The 16,226-nt window shown below is 42.3% G+C and overlaps 1 protein-coding gene across 1 annotated transcript in view; it reads right to left on the bottom strand.

Moving 5' to 3' along the window:
- DPP9 (dipeptidyl peptidase 9) overlaps positions 1–14,467 on the bottom strand; it is a 75,164-nt gene extending 60,697 nt beyond the window's left edge. Inside the window, exons 1-2 of the mRNA XM_085639220.1 lie at positions 14,331–14,467; positions 9,121–9,211 (exon numbers count right to left, since the gene is read on the bottom strand). Coding sequence (XP_085495346.1) covers positions 9,121–9,176 — 56 coding nt within the window. The 5' untranslated portion in view covers positions 9,177–9,211; positions 14,331–14,467. The remainder of the gene's footprint in view (positions 1–9,120; positions 9,212–14,330) is intronic.
- Positions 14,468–16,226: the final 1,759 nt, after the last annotated feature.

Here is a 16,226-nt window from a genome sequence, read left to right as displayed (position 1 = left end):
GCTACTTTGTGTGGTCAGTCCAGGTAAGCGGTCAGTCCAGGTAAGCACAGATGAGAGATTAGGCATGGAAGCCACAGTCCTCCACATTTCTTATTCTAGCAGGAGGCAGCTAAACCAACCCATCTGAAAACAAACACTATAGTGTTGGGAAACCTTAGTTCCCAGAGTGATCAAGCAGCATGGCACAGCTGCAATGGCCAGTGGCTGGCCTAATGGTTGTCACTGCTCACCCAGCACAACAGAGAATCTCATCCTCTGTGAAGTCACAATTCCTTTCAGCCCATGCAGTCCATCTGGAGGAGTACAGAGTCTCTCTGATCATCAGTGGCTAGAAGATCAGTGGTGATGCAAAGGGACCACTCACCAGGAGACATGCACTCACGGCCTCTCTGTGCCCTACAAAGAACAAGAATGGATCCATACCCCGTGAGTCCCTAAAACGGACACCTCCACCTCGCAGGTGGACAGACAAGTGATACCTTATCACCACGCTAAACAATTATTCATAGGAGAAATATGTTTAAAAGAGAAATTAACTTTTTTGAGACCAGATTCCGTACACCCACATTTTTAACTATAAAGCTAAAAAATAACAAAAATTAATGGGAGAAGTTCGGAGAGAGATGAAATGCAGTGCCTAGGTGCAAAGATTCAAACCCATCGTATTGCAGTTATGGTCTTGTGAGCTAAACCTTATGACGAAATGCACCAAAATATTTTATATTAAAAGCCCTTCACTACTATTCATTGGACTCGGTAATTGCAGATCAAGAAATGTATGAATCTTTACATTACTTTAATGCAGTTTGTAGTATGCTTCCTATTAAAAAAATCTGATAACTTGAAAGCATTTCCTTTAATGAGCATGTCCTTCAGGTCTGAGGAGCGTGCAAAGAGACTACATTTGAGATGGTCTCTGCAAAGTGCTTTCTCTGGGTCAGGGGTAGCCAGTGGTTACCGAACAACAGTCGCTGTGGATACGGTTACTACTGACGTCCTGGATACTGCTGCACTTCTTCATACACCTGACTCTCCGAGGATAGCGAAGATGAGAAGTTAAGGTGTACGGTAGGAGATAGCTCAGCTCTTGCCCTAATTTTTTACATGCCGACCAAACTAACTCTGCTCCGTGTAAAATTATTTAATCAGGTACCCTCAAAAATTGACAATATTTTCTAAATATGGTGAACAAGTTGGAACGTGGTAGTTGGGGATAAGAGAGCATTTTCTCCAAGAAAAGAAGGCAAAAACTGACAGTCCATGGCGCTTTTCAGTTTATGAATGTTTGAAAAAAATGGCCATACACTACAATCCATGTTGCTCTCCCATTGCAGTAGGTTTCATATCCACAACAGTTGTACACAATGTTACACATAGGAAAGTAGTCCAGTTACGATAAAGAAAACACAAATCAGAAAGCCCTTGAAACTTCTGAAGAGAGGACATGAGATCAAATAATTAAAGTGTGCACTAGGGCTCAATATTCCAAACGCCATGGGTTATATATAACTAATGTTAACCCGCAGGAAAGTTTCAGACAACTTCCGCTAAATTCAGGAACTCAAGTGTAAATCTTTCACTATGGGCTGTGTTCACAATGTTCAGCCAATGTGGTAGAGGTATTAGTCAGAATCTTGCAATGCATCAAATTGCCTTGGTTTCTCTGAGATCCCACTGCAAGGATAAGTAAATAAGTGGTCTTGGGTCTGTGTGGCCAAGATTCTGAATAAACGACCCAAAACTGTGAACTCACACAAAAAGCACCACTCAAAAAAGAAGAATGATTCCGCCTAAGCTGGAAGGTGAGGTTCTCAAGGTGCCGGACTGGGTATCAAAGTCTTGGTGACCAGTCAATCAGGTCTACGGGGAGTCCTAAAGGCAGGGAATGGATGAGTGTGGAAGAGGTTACTGCTGAAGAGGACGCCTTGAAAGTGCATCCACCAGCAGTATCAGAATCCTAAGCTCATGTATCTCAAAATTCATCAGTCATGGTTGACATTTTTGTTTGGAGGTCACAGTATCACTGGATTCACCACATACCATGCTGAGATTGGGGGAAAGTGATTTATCATTGGGAGTCAAAAGCAATGTGAAACAATACCTCTGGAAAATTGAGAGCTTCAAGTACGGCTGCTGAACCAGTGCAAGCAACAAAACACAAGAGGTAATTATCCTATGGACCAGGGTGAAGAAGAACAACGAGAGTTCCTTGTTGGATCATCACTCTCAGAGTATTGGAATGCTCTCTGCAAATCCCTGACCCACTTGCTAATTAAAATATTTGTGAGGCAGTTCCGGCTGACTGGGCTGCAAGATCTTCATGGGAGGCTCACTTCCTCAGGAAGACCTCATGCACGCTTCAGGCTGCTCGCCATGCATTTGGATCTTCCTTGTTATTGGCCTGCTCTTCCTCTCACTAGTAAATACAGCTTCCTCTTTTCAAAGTCCTGCAGCAGGACTTCTTCCAGGGCCAGCTCCGGCATGGAGGAAGACAACAAAACACAGTCATGTCCCCAACAATCATTCTATGGGCCGGTGTACGTGCTGCTTTCCCTAGTCATGACGAAGTACAAACTGGTCGTTTGGCTAGTATTTATCTTGCTATTGGCCAGAGCATCCCGATTTATTTCGATTATCAACTTTCCTCCCATATCTGGACAGCGCATCTTCCCGGGAATTCTAGCTTGCATCAATTGATATTGCTGTGCTGGTCTACTGAAATTGCTCACTGATGGGTTGCTAGACAAAACATCCAGGGGACATGGGGGCTCAGATATTGCACCAGGTAAATGATCACTATGCAGGAAGAGGATTATTGCACCTGTTCAAAATAATACTCTTGAACAAACCGGTTGCCAGTTGATATCCAACCCACCACAAACAGGGAATGGGGACTTGGGTATCGCTTAAGGGCTACGGAGTCTACAAAGAAGGAAGTATGGGAGCAGGAGACATCTTGCACTAGAGGTTCTGGGGGCATAACACTAGAAACATTCATGATCAGCGGAGCCTTGTACTCCGCTGATAAGTAGAATTAAAACCAAGAATCACTATTCTGACATGACCACTGCAGAATTAAAACCACAGGGCTGGTTTTAATTCTGGCCCAAAACAAAAAAATATCAATGGCAGTTCGGCAGATCTTTCTAAGCCATGAAAGAACATTCAGCAATACAACCATCAGGGGTGTTTGATGGGGATGGGGGTAGGATTTAAAGTAAGCTTTGTCCGTTTTTTCGATTTTAGTTTTAGAAACACAGTTTACATGTATGTTTTTGTCATGATGGGGAGCATGTCCAGCACATGCAGTCCCTTCTATTAAATTAATATTTATGACAGAAGCGCCCCTGTTTTGCACTGTTAATGCTGGGTGTGGTGGCCCAGTCAACTTATGCATCCATTACAGGGAGATGCGTCTGACCTTAGTTGAAAATGAATCCCGGTGGGCAATCAACTTTTAATCCATTTAATGTAGATAGATAAAATAAGTACCAATAGGTTTGGTAACAAACACCCTTCAGGGAGACCGTGCCTTTTACAAATACATATTTTATGCTATTGCAACTAACAGAATCAGTGAGCTAAATTTCAACCATACACCTTACAGCATGGTGAATTCTGTCAATCTGGACAGAAATAAATTAACTCCCCTTTAATAGGTAAGAAACGTGAAGCACATTCTAAATTTCTGCCGGAGGCCCAGTCTTTTATTAGCAGTGCGTATTTCCCCATAGTGACTGCAACAACATAAACATTTATACTTAGAAAGAAAGCTTTGCGCCGTAACTATAGCTTTCAAGTAAAAAACGTTTTAATTTGGCACAATCGAAAGGGGTGGGGGTGACTATTAAATCTGTATGACTATTGTATCTGTAGATTGAGCCAGAAATTAAGAATGAGCTTTAGATGAAATAGAAAGAAAAAAAAAAACGTGGATGCAAGCACTACCAATATACAAGTGCTTTATTCTAGTACTGCTGTCCTTCCCAACCAAGAGGAATGTGTCATAAAGGTATTCGTATGGACATAAAATCATCACCTGGAAATGGATTTAACTGAATAATCAGCAAACAATACTTTTAAGTAACCAATAGCAGAACTTCCAAATTCTACATAACAAACAGGCAACTGCCTCAGTTCTAGATAACCACCAGGACACACCAATGGTTACAGATGGGGGCAAATTACAAGTGCTATGTAACCAATAGAAGGGTATTGTGCAGTTTCAAGGTGTACAGAGAAGTTACTAGGCTGAATTATCTACAGGTCTGATCCAATTTGTGGTCATCATACCAGGCAATAAATATGCGTCCCCTGTACTGCATTTCTAAGCTGGGGAACTGTTTAATGTAGACAAACTAGTGCCAGAGATCTTTGTGTAAACTGCGGTTAACAGATTGGAAACCAAGCAGGGACACATCAGAAGTCTAACTGTCTGCGGCACATAAAGCCAGTAATTCTCAATCAAGAGTTAATATTACGTATTTTTAGTGGAAGGAGGAGGTTCAGTTTTGTTGTGTGCTTCACATGGGCCATAAAAATGGTGACTATTCTAATAATATCTGCGCAGAAGAGAAGGTTCGTCTTGTGCACTATCATAGCTTCAGATGGGCAGAAACTCGTTAATCCATGCAGGTCTGCAACAACCAGTATGTAAAATTGGAAAATAATCATCAATTTAAATCTTGCTGGGAAGTCAAACCATGACTTTCATTTCCCATATCTACTATGGCAATTTTTGTGCCCATGCATGGTTCACATTTTACTGAAACTGGTTTCTTATTTTCAAAAATATTTCTTTGCAATGAACTGATTTGTGGCTCTTCGGACAGGAGGTGGCATTGGCCAGAGATGTGAACCTGTACAATATGTCTTACAAGGGGGAGACAAAGCGGCCTCACGTTGTCGCGTTACAAACGAATTTTGGAGGGTTATCAATAACCCTTGTATGCAAAGTTGTGACTAACTTCTTCTGTTCATATGTGAAGCCGTAAGTGAGCAGAAAGCCAGGCCTCATAAGAATACAAGCAAGTTGCTCCCACTATCCATGATTTTATGAGAAGTATTTCCCATAACCTCAGAATAAAAACCCCTCCCTTAACATGCTCTGAAATTAGAGTGGAAAACGCTTACTGGATCTTGAATAGATGGATGACTAACAAAAGGATCACTTTAAGTTTGGCAAATTCTGGTGTAACTTCAAAAAGAATATCCAAATTTTACAGAGGATCACTCAAGTGTGTTATTTTACTGTGTGCCCCAAACGTAAGTAACAGGGTACTCTGCAACTAGATGTTACACTGTAGAAAGATTAACTGTTTCAATATCCAATCAAATTTTTGGGCCATGCAAAAAAAAGCAAAAGTGATGAAGCGCATTTCAACCCAGACAACCATTCAGACACACCTTGACAATCTCCTTTTGGGTTTGACATAACTAAGGCGGATGGGCTTTCATTCTTAAAACACAAATACAGATTTATAAAAATAGGGTGTGGTCTTGGTGGTAAGGTTCTAGAATTCTTGGCCCAGAAAGCCACCTTTGAAAACAACATGGCAAAGCAGGTATGTAGATGGATAAAAACTTTCAGGCATGCAATCGGTTAACAGGGTAGAATCAGGCCATTAAAAAGGAGGCTTCTGCTACAAGATAATACATATATTGTTTCGGGGATGATCAGAGCCTTTGGGTCACTGTAGCAGTCAAAATACACAAACAATACTCGTGATCTTAAGAAAACAACTGTCTCCTACACTAAGGAATACGATTTTAAGGACGAGAACCATCACCCAACCTTGAGGGGCATCCTTCCCCACACCATGGATTGTTTAATATGATGTGAGCTACAACGGACGAGAACCATCCCCCACACTTGGGGGGCATGCTTAATCACAAGGTCCCTCCTTACACAATAGATTGTTTAATATGCTGAGGGCTACAACTGCCCTGCAGGGGATGAGCTCTTGAGAATGGTCACCCTATGTGTGCAGTGGTGTGGGTGAAGGGCAGAGTGTAAAAATGAAAAAGTGAAGAAGAATTAAAACTACCTCTTGGTGGAATCAGAGGGAAACCTCTTTAACCCCAATGCGACTGATGTATCAATCTGTATGATGGGTCAACATGTTACAGCCACTACTGTCCCTATAATGGGTGATCAAGGCTTTTATAAGAGCCACAAATTGCTAGTCACTGTAAAAACTTCTAGGAAGGAAAATAATTAAAATATTACAACCAATGGTCCCTGAAGTTAGAAGGAGAGGGGACAGTCTGACCATCTGGTAAAATTTGTGACTGGGAGACTAGTTTGTTAACTTCTTTAAAGAAATACTAGGAGGCAGTCGTAGTTAGCACAGTGCAAGCTACCGTAAATTGCTCTGGGAACACAGAGCAGAAAGGTGTGGGTGGGTCACATGGCATGAAAGAAACTGCATCATGTCCTATCTACTGTACCAAGACAGCCAGGACAGTTCTAATTTGAAAATAAATCACCCGCCAAACGACTCATCATGCTTGTCCCAAGATCCACACGCTCCAACTTTATCCTGTTCATAGTCAAAAAGTCCCAAATGTGTCTATCAACATTCATTTCAAAAGCCACCTGAAGCACCAGCTAAGTTGTTGGATATGAATAGGTGGGGCCAGAGGGAAAGCAGGCTGTAGTAAATTGCATCTGAAGCTCAAGCTCTACAGAGGCAAGAGGGGAGAGATGCAGACTGCATGGCAAGTTCTGTCATGCCGTTTTTATGGAGGCACTTGACACAATGGTGGAGGAGATGCCAAGCCAGGCAAACAAACAAGGTATTGTTTGATATGCATTTCTTCATTTCATAGCCAATGTGTATAAATGTCTTAAGAAATACTTATGTTTCTTCTCATCAACTGTTTTCTCGTCTTCGCTACTGCAACAGCCACTATGCTAAATCCCTAACAAATACTAACATTCCAAACAGTCCATTCTGCTCTTCTCCTGTTCGACCTGAAACAATATGGCCAGATCACACCTGGGTTGAAGGACCTTCACTGGCTCCCTATAATGGAAAGACTGTATTTCAAATTCATGTGTCTTGTCCACAAAGTCTTAAATGACCAAGCTCTAAATTACATGTCATAGATGTTTGCCCTTCTTCTTTCAACAAGAGGTCTAACATCTTCCAATCTTAACTTAATGTCCGTCCCTCCAACTTATTACAAAAAATTTAGAGGAGTGTTTCATGTGCAAAGCTCATGCCTGTCAAGCTCTGTACCTCTTTCTCTAAACTGGAAATTGACTTTCTAAAATTCAAAAGATACCCCATGATTTCAAGCCCCAACTTCTAGCTAGGCATACCCGTGCCTGCTTCCTTAACTCAGACAGACTGGTCAGATGTCTAAAATTGGTTATGGCGCCTTCACTCTGTAGACTCTTCCCCGTGGCTTTCTAAGCATTATATTAGTATACAAGGTTGGTGGTCTTCTTCAGCTAATACCACTTCGAGAGATGCTCTGTTATCATTTAAATCTACATCTATCTTCAATGTTCACCTTAAGGATCTGATGATACTGCAAGGTGTGCTGCACTGCTATACAAAATTAAATTAATTAAATAGGACCAACGCAAATTAAATGCAACTACTATTTGTAGTCCCTAGAATGTACATTGCAAGTTGCATGATGTGACAGTACAGTTGATTTGTTCCAATGACTTCCAGTGCTCTGCCTTGATGTTTCAGTTTACGAAGGTCGAGACAATGTCATCTTGAGTGAAGGGGGGCAAAAGAGTCCTTTTCTTTAATGATGTTTTAACAGAACAATTTGGAGGAATCACCTAACCAGACATTCTGTAATAGGCAAACTATGCCAGCCTTCAGCTGTAATGGTACACTTGTCTGGTAGTGAAAGGAACAATGATGTAGCAAGGATGCTATTAGTCCCAGTGAAAGTAAGGAATTCAGCCCCAAAAGCCAATGACTAAACATAACATGAGTCCACCTACATCTCCTATTCCTTGACTCATACTTCTTTACACGTTCCCCCATTTTTTACATCTTATTTTTCCTCTATCCTATTTTTCTTCAATCTTATTCTTTCCTTTGCCTCAGTTTCTCGACTTCTCCTGGGTGGAAAAAGTCCTTTGTCGACAGACCATTGTGGGAAAAGGAATGAGGCAAGTGGTAAAATTACTAACTAACCACTTTTTGGGTAGGGTGTATGTGTCTTCAGATAGGGAGTCCCACGTACATGGCACCCATGTGTTCACCCTTTACTTTCCATCTTCTAAAATGGCAGCTATCAACGAGAGCCATCCGCTACAAAATACTGGGTGTAATATGTTAACCACTTGATCAAATCCAGAATAAAATGGCACAGTTACATAAACTATCAAGGTAGACAGAGAATTTGGAGTGGGACCAGGAGAGAAGAAAGAATAGGGACATGGTTAAAGGAATGAAGAATGTTCATTGTTGATCTTATTACCACGTCAAAGGCAGCATCAAAGTACTGATAGTATTTTGTGGGTAGAAAAGCAGAGATGTGATGGAGAAAGAACACAGTGAATTTCACTAGTTAAAATTCCTAACATTGCCACACACCCTGCCTGCAGCAAGTACAAATGTTCAGGTCTTGCAAAGTTCAGAGTTGCTTGATTCAGAAATAAAACCACATTTTTAGTACCCAAATTGCAATGCCAGCACTTTAATTCTGATTCCCCGTCCTGCTTCTGTCCTATTTCAACCACGGGCGGGTTTGACAAGGTGGGAAGACCAGGTTTATAAAATGGATTACAAGACTGCTCAAAGACCTGCAATTAGACCTTGAAAGGGGAACACGCAACAAAATTGGACAAAGACCACTACAGAGATTAATAAAAGAAAAAATAAACCTTGTATTGATGTTCTACTTGGATCAGTACCAATTTAGGTGAGGCACAAGTATAACAAGAGAATGCAACTGAATCATCAGCATGGTTCTTAAAGGTAAACCAACAGGGAAACAAGAGGGAAAGCCCCAAACAACAAGAAAACGCACTTTACATAAGAAGAAAGGCAGACGGGCCTGGGTCCAGCTACAGTATCGCTGCTCTGAAAGAGACCCCACCCGCAACACTTTATTCCATCCAATAACTGAGCTTAAGCGCATTACCTTCTTCCACTCCCTGCAGTTTCGTTATCCAGGCGTCGCCTCTTTTCCCTCTGCATTAACTGTCCAAGGAGCCTCGGGCAGCACAGGTAAACTAAACAGAAAATGTAAAGTAAAAAAAACAGGCATAAGCTGACATTAGTGGAAAATCTTGCCTCTTCCTCCAATTAACATGAGATCCATCCTCAGTCATTCATTGAAGGGACCCAGACGCACCTAGTTATACATGAAAGACAACAGTTCATAATTCAGATGACCACAGCAAGACAAGAACATCTTAAATGCTGCAGCATACAACCCGTTCGTTACTTCATCTCCGGGCACAGCTGAAAGCTTAGTATCTCTGAACCATTTGCATCTCTTCTCATCTGCCTCTCCCTGACTGCTAAATCTCCACCCAATCTGACATTCTGTAGCACATTTCCACTTCAGAAATGTGCTAGCCATTACCATGCTGCAAAATGTGCTTGTTAATAAATATTAAGATAAAAATTATATAACAGCAAAAAAAGGGGAAACAAGAATACAGGCAAATCATTACCTTCTCTGAGGAGGTCAAATTGGGCAATAGTGACTGAATATGAAAATAAGAGGTTTGTGGTTATGGATAATGTAGTTGTACTTGTGGCTTAGGTTGTCCATGAAGAATTGGTCATTTTGTTTTGTAGTTCTGAAGTCTAACGCCAAGAGTTACTTCTTCACCAGAAGTGCAGCATTCATATTCAGACATCCAAAAAGGAAAGTACCAGCCAAACTTTCTTGCCACAAAGGTACCATGGTCACCTCGCCCAGCACTTTCATCAGGGAATCTTATTCGCCTCCCCAATTCGAGTATTCATCCCAGTAGATGAGGTAACTAATTCACTATTCCTTAAACTCTCCATTGAGCTAAAATGCACTCCTTACACAGATGCTTTCATCACATTTCTTTGACAGACTATCAGTTTTTCACAACCTCACGTCCCTTAACCAGACCACAAACCATCCGTATCCCAGCACACAACACCATGCATATCATAGCCTAAACTCATCCATGTCTCCTTATCAAATCTGTGCCATTTCAAATCTAAGCCCCATCCAAAACTACCACGGCTTTCTTATCAACAAGCTTTGTAATATCATAACCCTACCCAGACCACATTACCTACTTCAACACAGTACATGACGTATCACTGCAGCACCATGACCATCTCATCACTGCAGAATATACAGCATATTTATCACATCCCACTGAAGACCATTACAGTACCACAGAACCTATGAATAAACTCAATGCCCCGAACTTTACAATGTACGACAGTGCCCCTTACCTAAAGCATTCACACGCGGATTCTGCATCTATTCCAAAATTTCCTGTATGACTACCAATCTGGCTTCAGACCACGCTGCAACCTAGAGACCGCAATCTTACACACTGTAGATGGTGCCCATCTGACCACAGATAGGATTCCCTATCACCTGCAGAGTTTCCCATGGTTCCATACTACCCCTTGTCCTCTTTAGCCTCTATACGGAGACAACAGCATCGAGATTCACTAACATGCTGATAGTACACACCTCTACCTAAAAAAAATCACCTCTGCGCCAGGCATCCAACACCTAAAACACTGCCTGCACATCATCCAAAACTGGATGTTCAATGTCACCTACCTGAAGCTTAATACAACAGACATTCCTGTTATTTGCCAAAAACACCACCCAGGAAATAATACAAACCTGGCTCATAAATATGAACTTTGATGGTATTGAAAATCAACTTTCAGTGAAAGCCAAATCATTTGGGTTCACCTTGGATACCAAAGTCATCTTTCAGGAACACTTCCCCCCCCCCCCCCCCCACCCCCCCCGGCCCCAAAAAAAGTTTCTGTACTAGCTTTCTGAAACACTTTCTTCCAGAAAATAACTTCAGAACCACTATTCAATCATTTGCACTGTCACATATGGATGGTGGCCTCCCAGACTCCTAGGCACCCTTTAAGTACAGCACATCTCACCAGGGTTCGAATAAATAAGATCACATCAGCTCTCATCCTGAAGGAGCTCCATTGAGCCCCCCCCCCCAGCTCCCCACAAGCCTGCCCCACTTTCAAAATCAGCTGCATTATTTACCAACCCGTCACAACGAGTACCAACTTTTATCTTGCAGACAAACTCGTTATCTCTGACACACACAGGACTCCAACAACTGCAGACTAATAGGTGTAAAAAAGAATTTAAAAAACAAGGTAACATACCTTTTCCAGCTATGATCCCAGGTGTGCAACAGCATCCCAGTATTCATTAGACCCACCCCATTAATTTAGGAAAGAGTTGAAGACACACCTCTTTAAAGAACACTACACCACAATGCATTAGCAGTCCATAAACCAGCTCTCATACCACTTTTTGAATTTATGCTGGACTTTGACCATCTACAGCTCTCTGCTGCCTTCTGGTTTGGTTCACACAATAGAGATAACCATACACACGACACAGGGTCTCCAGCATCACTTCAATTCCACCAAAGTTATCCAGCATTTCTTCTATTTCAGCACAGGTTCTCCTGTATCTCTTCATTGTCACTACAAGGACCAGAATCATTTCAACAAAAGCTATCCAGCATCTTTTCCATTTCACCGAAGGATCACCAGCATCTCTTGCATTGGATCTTAGGCCATCAACATCCCTCTAATTCCATCCAAACCTTCAACATCACATCCACGGAAGAGGACTCTAGCATTTCTTTCATTCCATCATAGGCTTTCAGCCCCCTGTCCATTCCATCAGAAGCACCAGGTCTTATTCCAGCACAGGACTAAAGCATCTCTCCTATCCCATCGAAGGGCTACCGATATCTCTCCTTTTCCATCAAAGGGCTTCCAGAACCCCTTCTCTCCCATCGAAGGGACCCCAGATGCCCTCAGTTAGATTCTAGCATTCCCTCCGTTCAGTCCAAGGGCCCCTGACCTCAGTTCCATTCTGTCAAGGGCCACCGGCATCCCTTCCATTCCCTCAAAGAACCACCAGAAACCTTCATTTCCCTCAAACAGCATCTGGCACGCCCCTGTTCCATTACAGGGCCTCTGGAATGCCACATTTCCAGCTCAGGTCTTTTGGAATGCCCTTGTTTCGTCACATGGCCTGCAGCATGTCTCTGTTCTATCACAGGTCCTCCAACCTCAGCTTGCCTCCTTTCCATCACTGAGCCTCTATCATTCCGTCGTTAATATTGATGCACTTGATGTATTATTCTAGTGTATATTTATGTTAAACAGTTTGCATTTGCATAGTGTGTTGTAATGAAGAAAGCTATGTGGTCTGTGAGAGAAGAAAGCCAGAATAGGAGAAGACGGCGAAGAAGGTTGGGTAACACACTGAACAAAATCAATACAGTATACAAACTCACTGATGACACGTCATGTAGCTCATCCCTTAATCTGGAGCACTATTAACTGGGACATTCCTCTATGAGCACAATCTAACTGACCATTCACAAGCACCACCACTACAAACTATCCTTCGCTGAACAAAGCAAGTACACCCTGTCAATAGTATGCCCCCGTGAATCAAAACAGCAGTGAGAGATCTACATCTCTCAATGCTGTTTTAGCCAACGCCCCCCCTACACAATAACACAATAACATACACAGAATAGTGCATGAAGATGAGGATTTGGAGTTTGCAACAGATCTGTGATATACAAGGTATTGTGTAGAGAGACGAGGCGGCTCACATCGTTTACAGCAGGGGTTAGAATGTAAGTTGCTTACTTGTCAATGAGGAGTGCAATGAATTCCTCTCTGTGTTGAGAAAGGTGGAGCATTTCTTTTTTGGGGCTTATGAAGTGCTGTAGTATGGTACATTTGTGGTGCAGGGTGTCTTGTAGTGAGGACGGGGTGCAGTGCAGCCTTTATTTATGGTGAGATGGGCATATAAAGTTAGTAAGGTACAGTGGTGTCTCCGTTTATGGAGTATGGTGCTGCCAGGAAGCAGTTGTCCCCATTTAAGGTACAAAGGTGCGTTGTTGTGCCGCTTTGGTACAAAGGCACAAGAGTGGTTCCTAGCTGTGGTGCATGCGGTATGATCAATCTTTCTGATGCATGGGTGCTGTGTGAAACCTGCATACAGATGGTGTAGTGTGGTCCATCTTTCTGGAGAAGAAGTGACGGGTGGTTGACTTCTGTGATAAAGTAAGTTCAGCAAAGACCATTTGATATTAAAGCAGTGCGTTTGAGCTTGGGGTTTCCCTTGTGTGTAGTCCCTCTCTGGAATGAGAGTTACAGTGTGGTGTGATGCCCATATATTTAGAGTATGGCATATACTGTTGATTCGGGGTTTTGTGAAGGAACGCTTGGAGGTGAAGAAATGTCATGTGGTGCCTCATTAGTGACAAGGCGAAATTTGGTCACTGCTTGAGGAGAGTGGGGTGCAGGTTATTCTCTGTTAGATGTGGTTAAGTGTTCGATCTCTTATTAAATAAAGTGACACAGTGCGGTTACTATACTGGGGGCCTAATTATGGTGAATGGGGCATAATGGGAACTATTGAGTAACATTATGTGATGAAAACGATGCAGGAAGGTCTTTCGGGGAGCAGTGTAAACCCTTTGTGAAGACTACAATGTAGTGTGAACCCAATGTGATGAAATGGGTGCACTGTGACGTCTACCGTGGTGAAAAGTAGTGCAGTGGTGAACAGGATGTAATGTACTTTCTCCTTGAATAGAGAAGGGTGCGATGTTGGCCCCGTTGATCTGAAAGGTGTGCAGTACAGTGTTATGTTAGACTCTGCGCCTCTCGGACGTGCTGCTCCTCTTTGTGCTGAATGGGGTGCAGTATTGTCATTACCTCATCTGTAATAATAGGCTGTGTTGTGGTCATTTTGTGCTCACTGTGGCCCTTAGTAGCGTAGAAGGAGAGATGTATGGTCTCCCTTTGTGATCAGAGAGGTGCAGTAGCTCACAGCCTCAACGTTAAAAGAAGGGCGTTGCAGTGTCACATTTGTGATTAGTGCGGCCCCTAGTTGTAAAGAGAGAGGGGTGTTAAGTTCCTCTGTGTGGTGACTGGGATGCGGCAATGTCCTCCCCTGAATGGTAAGGGTGGGGTGCTGTGAGGTCCATTTTTGGGTGGGGTAGTAACCTTCCATGAGTGTCTAGACAATGATTTACATAGGCAACAGTGCTGTCCTCCTTCAACAGACCGCTGAGCCTGTCCCCCGAGGCTCCCACTACTTACCCCGGGCGGGCAGGGTCTGCTAATCTCCGGGATCCCTTACTCCTTTTCCATGGCCCGCTGCGGACTCACTCACTGCAGCCCGGAAGCAGGCGGGGAGCAGCCGGGCGCATACTGACCTTTAACCCGGAAGAGCTCTGAGGCTGTGGGAGCTACCGTCACAGCGACTCACCGCGGCAGGAGGAGGAAGAGCGGCGTCGAGTCATGGAAATGAAAGAGGGACCACACCGCGTCTACTTGGACCCATGAAATGGAAAAAAGACTTAAGACCATACCAACTGAACAACAAATAAAAAATACTGAAAACTTACACCGAAAATATACGACACCCTTTCATATTATGGCACAATATGGAAGCTATATAAACGAACACGCCATACCAATGACTGTATATTGTATGAATTGTGTTTAGTCCCGTCAATATATATTTTTTTATATTTGTCTAATAAAAACATTAGGGCAATATCGAGTGCCATACTGTTCTTACTAAATATGCCAAGCACAGTTCTCATTAGTCGCATCAATATCAATTTTCATCATTGTTAATAATGCTATTTATTCCATTAGCTATGCAGGTCTATTAGTACAAAAATAGAAAGAAAACAAAATAGTCTGCATGATCTTCTCAGGCTAGGAATTCGGAAACTTGAGATTTTTCTACCCACCGAAGTAATGGTCTGAGTTTAATTACTATTAATGTAAACCGCTGTAACACTTATCTCCTGCTTGTTGTAAAGCGCCCTGATGCCTTAGGGCCATGTCAGCGCTATATAAAATTGCAAAAATAAATAAATAAAATAAATCTATTATATGCCTGCTCTGCCATTAAAAGTTAGATTAGCGCATGTCGGCGTTTGTCCACGTAATAATTACCAGTAGACCCTATTCAGGTGGGGGACGCCAGATTTTTTTAGACCAAAGAGGGCTTTATTTTGACTGTCTCCCACCTGAAATTGCCTCTCCTTCAATAGAAGTCAATAGGAGTAATACATTTACCCGGTTATTTTTTTTAGGTTCCCACTTTCCTCTTCTAAAATGTTGGTGCCTCACTAAAACGTTGCATCATGCAATTTAGAGCCCCAATCTCTAAGAGTCTTTTGCAGTACTCTCAGCCTGACCAGTATTACCCCTTATCTGTACATACGTCAAACAGCAAATATAAACAGAAAGAACTTTTAAATGTGCTCCTGAGCTACGTTAACGATCCCTGACTAATAATTAAAATAAACTCAGACAGAAAAGTCATGTTACAAATGAATACATAACATTTTGTTTAAATTCCTAATTAGTATCAAGTCCGGGCTTTTTCAGGTTCTTAAAACAACAACAAATGGCCAGTATTTTTCTCTTGGAATGTTGGCGACCCAATCTGCATGTAGATCTGAGATCACCATGGAATGCAGCTGCCCAAGAGTGTCTCCTCTTAACTTGGCCCTTCTTGTGAGAAAAGTCCATCACACAGACGGGTTGCACGGGTGCAGCCTTGTTGTAAGGCTGACCTGATCTCATAACAAGACAGAAAATATGTATCCTCTCAGTCTCTCAGTGAAATTGCAAGTTGACGGGGTGCAGTGCAGCTTATGGCCACGTCATGATACTAAAAAACGAAATACTTTCAACATACCTGGGTATTTTAACTATTGGGTGCCTTCTAGAAATAGATCACACAAGGTTTAATGGGGGACAGCATTTATACATTGATAATGGCTAGAACCATCTGTCAGGAACCTTTATGCGTATCACTGATAGTCAGCACTCGCTATAAGAATAAGAATCTCTGATATCTTTACATATACTCTCTGGAAATTTCATTTGTAGCTCAGAAACGTGTCACCCAGCAATTTACTCCAGTTTATTAGACGTCTTCATGGTTGGTTCAATTTATATCTCATACCACAC

The sequence above is a fragment of the Triturus cristatus genome, chromosome 12 (assembly GCF_964204655.1).
Source record: "Triturus cristatus chromosome 12, aTriCri1.1, whole genome shotgun sequence".
NCBI classification, from domain to species: Eukaryota; Metazoa; Chordata; class Amphibia; order Caudata; family Salamandridae; genus Triturus; species Triturus cristatus.
This window is presented reverse-complemented; position numbering and strand designations above follow the sequence as displayed.